Here is a 12,634-nt window from a genome sequence, read left to right as displayed (position 1 = left end):
GTAATACGTTTCTTGATTTGTTGAAGCGACTAGTAGTACATTTTGAAAATCCTTGTTGAGCAAAGCAAAGATTGTACAAATATTTGTTTTTATCCTCTAGCTAGTTTGAATACATTTATTTTTATGGCTGGATCATGGGTATGTAACGTCAGTTATAAGTTTCACTAACTTGCATGAATAGGTTAAAAAACAGAAAGCTAGCGCCACGAATACAGATGTGTGTTAACGTCTATGGTCGGACGGTGTTAGGTAGCTAGCATGCTGTGTTGCAAAAGCGTTGCTGGCAGGCAAAACGCATCTTGTTCATGCATTCGCTTGGCTATTGAAGCAGTAACGTTATGCGTTGGCAGTTTATATACATTCTTTAAAACAGAGTTTGTAGACCGTAGCTAGCTAGGTATGAAAAAGCAGGAAGTCCAGCCTGTTTGTTGTTACGTTAATTGTCATTTAGCTAGCTACAATGACAATGGTAATGAAGATATTAAATGATTGGACCTAGGCCAGGGGTGTTAAATTAATTTTGCCCCGGGGCCGCATTAGGTATTTCAACGATAATTGGTTATTTTTCCTCACCCTCAACATTTGCAAAAAAAAAATCCTCTTCCGATGCTCCCTGACTGTCTAGCTTTCATTTTGGTGATTTTGTTATTTGTAGTCTACACAGTTTCGATTTGGTTTTAGTCATTTGAAGGTATATTCACTTGTCTATTAATAACCCATACATATTTTGAAATGTAACTGAATCTGATTCTCTTCACTGTGCCTTTAGGGACCAAGCAAAGCCTTCCTGCAACGCAGGAAGAAGAGGGCCAGCAGCAGACGCTGGGCTGTTATGAGTAAACGGCTTCAAGAAACACCTAAGCCCATCATCACACCTGTAATCACACAGTGAGTCAATCTATGGCTGTCATCACTGCAACATTTTAGTTCATACAGTAGAGTTGTTGTTGACTGACAACCTATATTAGTCTAGACTACTGACAGTTGTCCTTCTATTGTTGCCTACAATGTCAACATGAATCTATGGATGGCTGAATGCACAGGAGGGAGGACAACCCTTTCCTCAACTCTCTTAACACTTATCATTCTGTGTGTATTTTCTTTAGACTTGGAAATTGTGACCCAATCACCCAAACCAGTCCAGTTCCTTTGCTAGGTGTCAGAGGGTTGCTGCTGGCATTTGGCAAGGTATGCCAAATCTGGAGGAACTGCCTGAGCCAGGTAGGTTTCTACAGCATGGCTATGTTTGTAACAGGGCTGTTTTGGTTGAGGGGCTGTTTTGGTTGAGGGAAATGTTATGTTAGATTTAATTCCCAAGCACTTGCCTATATGATTCACTCTATATGTCAGTGACACTAACCACATTTCCATCCACAGTTTTTATGCGAGTAAAGTCATACTGTGTAAAAAAATAAATCACAACAGCTGTGACGGAAACAGGAAGTTTCGGTAAAATTGTATATATGCCGACAGATAATTTGTTCGTTCGACATGGTGGGATCTTTTGTGTTTGTAATATTAATTATGTGAGAAATTGCGGCAGAAGCGTCATATTAGTAAACTTGGAGTCACGTGATGATATGGTATGTGATCCTCCCACTATGACTTGGGGAAACCATGCAGTTTATTAGGCTACAGATGAAATAATTTATGATGAACTTCACAGGGTGGTGAAAGTGCACAGGGATCTTGATTCTCCTTTCCAATAAATATCGAGGATCCTATTCTGGTGACATGATGATCGATGCTTGACTGCCGTTTGACAAATAAAAATATATTCTTACTCTTATCCATAATAATCTCATCATACCCGCACAGCCTAACCGCACTGTATCTGCCAGCTGTTGGCTAGAGCGCACGTGCCAAGACCAGAGTAAGCACATTTGCTATTTAACGCAACTATCTGTAGAGTTGAAAATGCAAAGGAAACACATTGAACTTTCGGTTTTTATTCGGTACATGAAATCTTAAGCGAAAAAGTTAATTTTGTGGGCACTGCGTCATCACTCACTGATTTTTATCCGCACTAAGTCAGTTTGGTGGAGAAACTCCACTGCTGGGAAAATGCGCATATTTTCTTTGTGCAGATTTTAGAATATTCGCAAGAAAATCTGTTACCAATGGCGACGGTGCATTAAGATGGAGGAATTCAGATATTACGTCATTGTAACGGAGAGAAATGTACGGCGAACTTAGCAAACAAGGCATTTAGGGTGAGTACATGGGGGCTGCCATCTTTATGCACCTTCGCCATTGGATGGAAACCTTGCTACAGACCCAATTTCTACTTCCATCTATCTATTGCAGTCATTTTCTGGATTCTTGAAAACATTTTTCTTCTGGCGGGGGTATGCCAAACAATTCGAGACCCTCCAGAATCAAATGGCTGAGCTGCAGAGGGAGATGGATGCCTTGCATTCTGCTCTTCAGGTGAGACACCAACAATTACACTCAACTGAATGTACCTTATGGTGTGATCATGATGTGACAAACAGCCACATGCAGTACTACGTCACTAAAGCCTGTCTTATTTCAGCAGGGGGGTAGCACTGCATGCCACTGCCATGGGACTGTGGCTGGTGGTTTAGTCCGTACAATGTTCCCTACTGCTCCCCTTCTTTCGTTGGGCTGTGGGTCCAGTGTAAACCCTCTCCCTGCTCTCACACCACCAGTCCCAGCCCCACCACCTCCACCACCACCACCACCTCCTCCTCCCCTATCTACCACTTTTCTGCAACCCTACGTCCCTAAAAAAAGAGTGGCCTCCAATGCTCAATACGTAAGAACTTAACTCACCGTTCATTGTTTTTAATTTGGTGGTCATAGATCGATTTCAGTCTCATCTCTCCTATGATCTGACCTCTGTTGGTCACTTAGAGCTCCAAGGAGAAGCAGGACATACTGGTGGCCGTGACCCTCAGGGATTTACAGACTGTTAAACTGAGAAAGGTCATTGTCAGCAGTGTGAAATCAAAGGTAAGCAAGGCATATCCTAAGCCTACTCAAAGTAATGAGTGCTTCCACCTGTCCAAAATGTAAGATCCACAGGACACTCCCACATAGCATGCAGTATTGTGCTTGCTTCTCTTGCATTTCCAGCATAAACGTGTGCAACAAGGCCATTGTATGACAATGGGTCTGTCTCTATTTCAGAGGACTCCAGAGAAGATACGTGCCCCTCTGGTCACTGTGGCAGACCTGCAGAATGTCCGTCTGAAACGATCCCACTGCCAACTGCCCCCTAAGCTCCCCAAATGCCTTAGCGCTGGCAGGTAAACCTATCCCCTATTTCTTCATCTGCTGCAATTGTTTTGTGACCAGGAGATTATCAGTGTTCTCCATCATGGTCTTGGGGATCCACCACATGTTGTGCAGGCTTTTGTTCCAGGCCAATACTGATAATAATTTGAATCATCTTTTTCAGTGTTTATCAGGCCTGGAACAAAAGCCTGCACACCTGGATGAGAATTGAAGAACAGTTTTTGAAATATTTTGTTTTCTTTATTTGATTTATGTTGTCTTACTGTGGAGATGATCAAATGCTATTTCCCACTCTAGAACACCTTCTAAAAACCCCATGAGTCTGCGTACACAGCTGAAGAGGGTTCAAATCAATAGGTATTGCGTTTCAACACTCAAGTGCTTTATTCTGGGGTTCTTGTGTTACCTGAAAACAGGAAGTCAAAGGACTATAATCAAGTGAGAGCTCAGTCTGACTTTTTCTCTCTACTCTTTAGGAGTCCTGGTGGTACTCCTCTGTTTGACAAGGAGAATATGGGGGCAGGCACTGGCCTCACCCCCATCACGACTCAGGCTCTGCAACGCAAGTTCCAGGTAGGTCACTCACTCCACTCGGGGCACCACAACTTTACAGAGCCCATGTGCATGAATGTATGGTTATAAAGGTGTGTCCCCCTTTTCACTACTTTTGTTATTTATTCCCTCAGAGTGCGTTACCACGAGGACCGTCTCCAAAGATAAAGAGTTGCAATGGAAGCTTTGATAATCAAAACTGAGACATATGTTGATAAATACACAATGTCGATCCAGACGAGTTGAAATGTAACAGTGAAAAGCAGCTGTTCTGATAAAAAAGTTAGTGTTGTATGTGGATGGTATGCAAGCTATGGATATAACTTTTGGGCAATGCACATTTACTAGCGCATTCTGCTTTCCACTGCTGAATGGGTTACTGCTTTCCTTTGCTGGATGGGTTACATAATGCTTTCCATTGCTGAATGGTTTATTAAGTGCTAGGGAAATTGAGGATGAAAAGAGGAAACACTTGAACCACTTTTAAAATTAACATAAATTCTGAAAGCAAGCATTTTCTGTTAAAGCTGCTTTTACAGAACAGTCCTGTTAATTAATTGAATGACAGATGAGGACTTGCCTTGACTGCCCCTCTGTATCAGACATAGGATTGGTCAATCCCGACACTGCCTTAAAGCTTCATGCTTCTTGGAACAGTGACATCAAGGAGGATGTTAATAAGTGTGCCATACTGAGATTTAAAAGGCAGTAGTTGAGATACTCTGTACATGTTGAGGAAACACAATCTATGACGAGTTACTTGAACTGAGTGAGATGCATCACATGTTTTTAATGTGGGTTCAGTTAGTCGTCATTTTATGAGGAAGTAACTGTATCTAATGGACTTTGTTTGGAAATTGCACATTGACTAGGGACCCAATATGTTTGTGAGCTATTGTGTTTTGATCTTTGTTTTGATCTTTGTTTATGTCACTTTTTTCTAAAATCTTATATTGCATGATATTTTTTATTTGCTACTGTAACCAAATAAAATTTGTTACATTATTTTACGTTTTTGTATAAGAATGTATTTTTACCAATATTGTACTTATAACAATACTGTAATGAAACAGCAGCGCTTATAAACCCAGGGTCGTTACAATACAATTACATTTGTGAATTCCTAGACATGTTTTAAGTATTATTATTAAACATTTTTTTACACAATTTCGGTATCCATAAAAGACGATACATTTACCTGTTTTGGTTGCGGGAATTTTAAAAAGGGACACAGAAATGTCCCTTGTTTCTACACGGAACATTTTACTTGTGTTCGCGGAAAGTGGCCTTGTGCGCATATATTTATCTTCCCCACATTGATTTGGCCGGAAGAAATGGCGTTGCCCATGAGTTTGGGAGTGCTCCTAGAATCAGAAGTAATAGAGGATCCATTGTACAGAGATGAAGGTCTCTGTGTACTTGGTATATTCGGTAAGACTGCGATGCAACCCGGATCGCCAAAAGATTTTCTAATCAACACGCTCGCGGACAAGCACATCTATCATCTCTTCGGACTGGATGAGACCGACAATCAGAACAGTGGAGGCTTGATTCAGGCGTATTACAGCCAAGAACACCGCGTATTGTATCTGGTGCTTACTTCAGTTTGTGACAACCGACAGCTTTTGCGGGCGTGTGAGTCTTTGATTGCGGGCATCGGACACTCCGAGGCGCATGAATCGTGGAAAGGGGCGGATAAACAGCATTGTTTAGCATTGCTCTATCTCTTCTCCTTATGCCATGTCCTGCTACTGGTCCATCCTACATGCTGTTTTGATGTCACCTATGACAGATTGTTCCGTGCTGTGGATGCACTTCGTCAGAAAACTCTGCCACTACTACGTGCTGCCATTAAGGATTCCAACATATCCAAAGAATGGAAGGTGAATTGCCGCCCCTGTCCCCCACGCCTTCTATTTGTATTCCAGATGAATGGAACCCTGAGAAGCTGTGGTGGAAATGGTTCAGATCCTTCTGGGGGAAATGCTGACAAGCCCAAGAAGCACTCTCCACGAAGACGCCTACAGCATGCATTGGAGGACCAGATATATCGCATTTTCCGGAAAAGTCGGGTCCTTACCAACCAGAGCAGTAATTGCTTGTTCACTGTCCCTGCTAACCAGGCGTTTGTGTATGTGGTGCCAGGGCCAGAGGAGGACCCAGTGGCAGCCGTGCTGGGGCAGCTGCGCTCCAACTGCGCCCTGCGGGAAAATGACACCAACACCTCAGTATCTGGACCCAGGCGCTATCAACAAATGCGTCACTCTGCTAGACAGCCATCCTTCAATGTAGAAAGCAGCAGCCTCTCAGGGGGGCAACTAGTGGACTGTAGTCTGAAGGAGTTCCTTTGGCAGCATGTCGAACTGGTGTTGACCAAGAAAGGCTTTGATGACAGCGTCGGTCGCAATCCACAGCCTTCCCATTTTGAGCTTCCAACGTACTCCAAGTGGGCCCAAGTGGCCTACAGGCTGCATCAGGTTATGATAGCCAACACAGATGAGGAAAGTGCTGAGCTATCTGTCAAAGTGCAGAGTCAGCTTAAAGTGTTGGAGGGTTTCCTGGACACGGATGCCAAGTTTAGTGAGAACCGCTGTCAGAAAGCCCTGCCGCTGGCACATAGCACCTACCAGTCCAACCTTCCCCATAACTATACCACCACGGTGCACAAAAACCAACTGACACAAGCACTTCGGGTCTATAGTCAGCATGCACGTGGCGTAGCTTTTCAGCGCTACGCCTTGCAGTTGCATGAGGACTGCTACAAGTTCTGGAGTAATGGGCATCAGCTATGTGAAGAGCGCAGTCTGACGGACCAACACTGTGTGCACAAGTTTCACCTGCTGCCTCGGCCAGGTAAAGCCTCAATCACTACCATACAGAAAATTTGAAATTATAGTATTTAAATCACATTATAGGTATCATAACAGGTATCAACATAGTTGGTAATCGGTGTATCTCAGAATATCAATTGTGAACTATATTGTTATTATGGCTAACAACTGTCTTCTATGCTGCTGTATCTGCAGGTGAGAAGCCAGAGATGGACCACAACCCGCCCATCCTCAACCACAACAGTAGGGGGCGTTCCACTGGCTCGTGTAACTGTGGCCGGAAGCAAGCCCCTCGTGAGGACCCCTTTGCCATCCAAGCTGCCAACTATGACTTCTACCAAGTTAGTAACTATCATTTTTTATGCAGAACTTTGTTCTAAAGTGGTATCCACACCCATGGGATTTTGTGAACATCATAAAGTGGCCATATCCAGAAGAGCCAAAGGCTGGGCCTAAAATAGTGTGAGATCATATAAAACATTTAGTAGTGATTCCTATGTAAAAAAAAATAATGAAAAGTTGAACAAATTAGTTGGTCTGATGTTTGTAACGTGGAGCATCCAGACGCTGCACTTGATGCATTTATGACATTGTTTCTTCCAGTTATTGATAAGCCTGTACCTATTAAGAAACTGACTGTTAGAATTGATGAGGAATTGGAAAACTGTATGGTTGAGAGAGATGAAGCAAAAGGAGTGGCTAATAAGTCTAGCTGCACATCTGATTGGCAAACTTACTGTAAATTGTGACTGAACAAAAAGAAGAAACTACAAAACTAAGACAAATAATATAAAGTATGATGGAAAAAAGCTTTGGAGTACATTAAATTATGGACAGAAAGACTAATTCAACTCCACATTTTATTGGAACAGAAGGCTCAGTCATCACAAAACCTTTTGATATTGGCAATTATTTGAATGACTATTTAATTGCGAAGTGTGCAAACTCAGGCGTGAAATGCCAACAACAAACTGTGAGACATCATATTCATGCATAAAATACCTAATATTTAAAGGAAAGCATTGTAATTTAGAATTCTGTAAATATAGTGTGGGAGAGGTGGGGAAAGTATTCTTGTCCATCAGTAATGAGAAACCACCTGGTATTGACATCTTAGATGGAAAGCTACTGACAATGTTAGGGGACTATATTGTCCCTCCTGTTTAACTTTAATCTGAGCCCCTGAAAAGTGTTTGTCCTTGGACCTGGATGGAAGGAAAAGTCTGGACATTGGACATACAGTGCATTCGGAAAGTATTCAGACCCCTTCCCGTGTTATGTTACAGCCCTATTCTAAAATGGATAAATGTTTCCCCTCAACAATCTACACACAAATACCCCATGATGACAAAGTGAAAACAGGTTTTTAGAAATTTCGGCATATGTATAAAAAAAACCATAAGTATTCAGACCCTTTGCCTGTATAGAGGCTTATTTTGAGTTTGACTGTAGTATGATCATTATTCAGACAACCATTGCTCGCCTGAGGTAGAGTAGCTCATGATAAAGCTGTAGACCACACTATCTAACTAGAGAGTTTTCATCTGTATTTTTCGTAGCTGTTTACATACCACCAGACTGAGGCTGGCACTAAGACAGCATTGAAAGAGCTGTAACCAAGAAAACTCACCCGAAGGCGGCGCTCCTAGTAGCCGGGGACTTTAATGCAGGGAAACTTAAATCCGTTTTACCAAATTTCTATCCACATGTTAAATGTGCAACCAGAGAGAGAAATTCTAGACCACCTTTACTCCACACACAGAGACGTGTACAAAGCTCTCCCTCGCCCTCCATTTGGCAAATCTGACCATAACTCTATCCTCCTGATTCCTGCTTACAAGCTCAAATTAAAGCAGGAAGCACCAGTGACTCGGTCTATAAAAAAGTGGTCAGATGAAGTGGATGCTGAACTACAGGACTCTTTTGCTAGCACAGACTGGAATATGTTCCGGGATTCCTCCGATGGCATTGAAGAGTACACCACATCAGTCATTGGCTTCATCAATAAGTGCACCGATGACGTCGTCCCCAAAAAAGCCGATACCGATTAATCGGCTTATTATATATATATTTGTAATAAATGACAATTACAACAATACTGAATGAACAATGAACACTTATTTTAACTTAATATAATAAATACAATCAATTTAGTCTCAAATAATGAAACATGTTGAATTTGGTTTAAATAATGCAAAAACACAGTGTTGGAGAAGAAATACATAAGTATTCAGACCCTTTGCTATGAGATTCGAAATTGAGCTCAGGTGCATCCTATTTCCATTGATCATCCTTGATGTTTTTACAACTTGATTGGGTAAATTCTGTGGTAAATTCAATTTATTGGATATGGTTTGGAAAGGCACACACCTGTCTATATAAGGTCCCACATTTGGCAGTGCATGTCAGAGCAAAAACCAAGCCATGAGGTCGAAGGAATTGTCCGTAGAGCTCCAAGACAGGTTTGTGTCAAGGCACATATCTGGGGAAGGGTACCAAAACATTTCTGCAGCATTGAAGGTCCCCAAGAACACAGTGGCCTCCATCATTCTTAAATGGAAGAACCACCAAGATTCTTCCTAGAGCAGGCCGCCTGGCCAAACTGAGCAATCTGAGGAGAAGGACATTGGTCAGGGACCACTGCGCCACCCGGGAGGCTGGTTACTTAAGGCAAAAACGAAAGTAAGGGGGTTGGTCATGGGTGTACATATAACGCGAATGTCTAGCAAACCAAAGGTTGTGAGTTCGAATCTCATTATACAACGCTAGCATTTTAGCTAATTACCAACTTTTCAACTACTTGACACCTACTTAGCATGTTAGCTAACCCTTAACCCTAGCCTAGCTAACGTTAGCCAGCTAGCTAGAATTCCTAACATATGTTTTTAAAATCCGTAACATATTGTACATTTTTTACATATAATATTAATTGTTATTTGTATCATAAGAAATGAGCGATGGACATCCACAAATTAGAACATACCATACGAAACGTAACAATTCATACTAAATGGAGTGTCGCCGATTTACGTACAGAATAATACGAAATGCTCTTGAGACCAGGTTGTTGCAGAGGACACCAGCATAACCCCCAACTGTACCTCAGTCTTTTCACTTTATCTCACCCTGTTGCCCTGTAGATGCTTGAAGAGAAATGCTGCGGGATGCTGGAGAGGATCGACTTTCCTGTTTTCCAGCCGAGCACCCCAGATCCAGCCCCGGCCTGCGAAGAAGCACCCAGGTCCCCTGAGGTGGCAGCCCCAGTCCTATCGTCAGGGTCAGAGCCATCAGAGGCGGAGAAGCTGAAGGAGAGTATACCAGCATCCCACACTCCTGGGGAGAGCACCAGCCTCAGCCTGGCCCTCAGCCTGGGTCAGTCCACTGACAGCCTGGGGCACTATGGAGACGGAGGGGGAGGCGAGGGCCAGGAGAAGAGGCCCGGCCTGGTAGACCGCCAGGCCTCCACCGTGGAGTACCTCCCAGGCATGCTCCACTCAAGCTGCCCCAAAGGCCTGCTGCCCAAGTTCTCTAGCTGGTCGCTGGTCAAGCTGGGCCCCGCCAAGGCCTACAACCACCACACTGGCCTGGAGCAGCCGGGCTTCCTGCCTGGCTCCTCCTTCCTCCTGCCCTGGGACGTAGTGATTCGCTCCCGTGCCGAAGATGAAGTGGGCCTAACTGAGCCCTTGGATGGGGGACCCTCTTCCTGGCCGGCCCCCAATAAAGCCCTAGTGGGAAAGCGGGGGAGCGCAGGGGGCCTTGGTAGGGGACGCAGGCGAGATGACGTGGCCCGGGCCTTCGTGGGCTTTGAGTACGAGGACAGTAGGGGCCGGCGTTTCCTTAGCTCAGGGCCTGATAAAGTGATGAAGGTGCTGGGGCCTGGAGGGGCAAAAGAGCCGGCCACCAGGGCCCTGAACACAGACATGCCCCTGTACATCCCTTCTCCAGCCCAGGGGCGCGGCCTGAAGTCCCACTATGCCCAGCTGGCGCGTCTCTACATTGTTGTACCTGACGCCCACCTGGAGATCACACTTAACCCACAGGTACACTTGCCTGGCCTTCATTTACCTGTCAACTGGTGTTTGTCAAAAGTTAATTATTCTCATGTTTTCCTCATTTATAAGTAAATTCCTCACTTCTCATGTTTTCCTGGTGACAAACACCAGTTATGCTAAACTGTCAATGCATTTAGAACTGGACTCATTTTGAGTTGTTAGTGTAGTAACAGGCTGTGTTAGTGTAGTAATAGTCTGTCGACTGGAGATTTTTTTTGTTTTGCAAATAGTCCCTTTGTTGATTGAGATGTAATGCTTTAATGTTGACTGTAAAACACTGCCCCTTTCTTCTTAGGTCCAACCGGGCTCTCCTCCCTGTTCAGTGTTCCATCCAGAGCAGACGGAGCTGGTGCTGCCCTCTGATGGCCTGTGGGTCCTACGTTTCCCTTACTCCTACGTCACAGACCGTGGCCCATGTTACCCACCTAAAGACAACCAGCCCCTGGCCAACTACAAGGTCCTCAGAGGCATCTTGCGTGCCAACACTGCCAGCCCCCTTCCACCACAGTAACCCCCACTCATAACATTGTACCGCAAAGTGGCTCTCACTTACTTGCAAGGTTATTGTAAAAATGACTGTGTTGGTTGGACCGTGACCTCTTGCCTGGTGTTGTTTTATCCCCTAACAAATTATTTTGAGTTAAATGGAATTGGGCTGGATAAGTTTATTATGAATGGCAATCTCATAAAATAAAAAAGTGTTGGTCTGCGCACAACTGCATCTCCACTTGGATATATTCAAATTGAAGATATTGCTCTGTTGTTCATGTAAACCATGTCTATTAAGGAGAGAATAAATGGCATCTTATGGATGATCCTTGTCTGTTGGCTTTATTCACTGTTATTGTGCACACTCAATCCAGACTGTCCTGTATAGAGGCTTATTTTGAGTTTGACTGTAGTATGATCATTATTCAGACAACCATTGCTCGCCTGAGGTAGAGTAGCTCATGATAAAGCTGTAGACCACACTATCTAACTAGAGAGTTTTCATCTGTATTTTTCGTAGCTGTTTACATACCACCAGACTGAGGCTGGCACTAAGACAGCATTGAAAGAGCTGTAACCAAGAAAACTCTCACCCGGAAGCGGCGCTCCTAGTAGCCGGGGACTTTAATGCAGGGAAACTTAAATCCGTTTTACCAAATTTCTATCCACATGTTAAATGTGCAACCAGAGAGAGAAATTCTAGACCACCTTTACTCCACACACAGAGACGTGTACAAAGCTCTCCCTCGCCCTCCATTTGGCAAATCTGACCATAACTCTATCCTCCTGATTCCTGCTTACAAGCTCAAATTAAAGCAGGAAGCACCAGTGACTCGGTCTATAAAAAAGTGGTCAGATGAAGCGGATGCTAAACTACAGGACTGTTTTGCTAGCACAGACTGGAATATGTTCCGGGATTCCTCCGATGGCATTGAAGAGTACACCACATCAGTCATTGGCTTCATCAATAAGTGCGCCGATGACGTCGTCCCCAAAAAAGCCGATACCGATTAATCGGCTTATTATATATATATTTGTAATAAATGACAATTACAACAATACTGAATGAACAATGAACACTTATTTTAACTTAATATAATAAATACAATCAATTTAGTCTCAAATAATGAAACATGTTGAATTTGGTTTAAATAATGCAAAAACACAGTGTTGGAGAAGAAAGTAAAAGTGCAATATGTGCCATGTAAAAAAGCTACTGTTTAAGTTCCTCAGAACATGAGAACATATGAAAGCTGGTGGTTCCTTTTAACATGAGTCTTCAATATTCCCAGTTAAGAAGTTTTAGGTTGTAGTTATTATAGGAATTATAGGACTATTTCTCACTATACCATTTGTATTTCATATACCTTTGACTATTGGATGTTTTTATAGGCACTTTAGTATTGCCAGCCTAATCTCGGGAGTTGATAGGCTTGAAGTCATAAACAG

At 43.3% G+C, this 12,634-nt stretch overlaps 2 protein-coding genes across 3 annotated transcripts; both read left to right on the top strand.

The window, feature by feature from the left end:
• Nucleotides 1-5: 5 nt before the first annotated feature.
• On the top strand, nucleotides 6-4,823 carry LOC139537547 (proline-rich protein 11-like). Of its 2 annotated transcripts, none has more exons than XM_071338985.1 (10): nucleotides 6-138; nucleotides 770-888; nucleotides 1,107-1,221; nucleotides 2,308-2,430; nucleotides 2,540-2,779; nucleotides 2,878-2,976; nucleotides 3,154-3,272; nucleotides 3,559-3,618; nucleotides 3,738-3,834; nucleotides 3,948-4,823. In XM_071338985.1, exons 1-10 carry the CDS (start codon nucleotides 124-126, stop codon nucleotides 4,014-4,016), a joined length of 1,056 nt encoding a protein of 351 aa, XP_071195086.1. In that variant the 5' UTR covers nucleotides 6-123; the 3' UTR covers nucleotides 4,017-4,823. The 2 variants fall into 2 exon arrangements, with proteins under 2 accessions (XP_071195086.1, XP_071195085.1); XM_071338984.1 differs by having other exon boundaries at nucleotides 2,537-2,779.
• A 247-nt stretch (nucleotides 4,824-5,070) lies between these two features.
• On the top strand, nucleotides 5,071-11,509 carry LOC139537546 (nonsense-mediated mRNA decay factor SMG8-like). Its single transcript, XM_071338983.1, has 4 exons — nucleotides 5,071-6,666; nucleotides 6,840-6,985; nucleotides 9,785-10,684; nucleotides 10,992-11,509. The coding sequence occupies exons 1-4, from the start codon at nucleotides 5,148-5,150 to the stop codon at nucleotides 11,205-11,207; spliced, it is 2,781 nt and encodes a 926-aa protein (XP_071195084.1). The 5' UTR covers nucleotides 5,071-5,147; the 3' UTR covers nucleotides 11,208-11,509.
• The last annotated feature ends 1,125 nt before the right edge of the window (nucleotides 11,510-12,634 follow it).

The sequence above is a fragment of the Salvelinus alpinus genome, chromosome 13 (genome assembly GCF_045679555.1).
Source record: "Salvelinus alpinus chromosome 13, SLU_Salpinus.1, whole genome shotgun sequence".
Lineage (NCBI taxonomy): Eukaryota > Metazoa > Chordata > Actinopteri > Salmoniformes > Salmonidae > Salvelinus > Salvelinus alpinus.
The sequence above is the reverse complement of the archived record's forward strand: the minus strand, read 5'-3'. Positions and strand labels throughout refer to the sequence as shown.

Coding starts and splice junctions, on each gene's coding strand:
- LOC139537546 (XM_071338983.1), top strand. CDS start 5,148: ATGGCGTTGCCCATGAGTTTGGGAGTGCTCCTAGAATCAGAAGTAATA. Junction 6,986..9,784: donor CCAACTATGACTTCTACCAA/GTTAGTAACTAT, acceptor GTTGCCCTGTAG/ATGCTTGAAGAGAAATGCTG. Junction 10,685..10,991: donor AGATCACACTTAACCCACAG/GTACACTTGCCT, acceptor CTTTCTTCTTAG/GTCCAACCGGGCTCTCCTCC.
- LOC139537547 (XM_071338984.1), top strand. Junction 2,977..3,153: donor TCAGCAGTGTGAAATCAAAG/GTAAGCAAGGCA, acceptor TCTCTATTTCAG/AGGACTCCAGAGAAGATACG. Junction 3,835..3,947: donor CTCTGCAACGCAAGTTCCAG/GTAGGTCACTCA, acceptor TTATTCCCTCAG/AGTGCGTTACCACGAGGACC.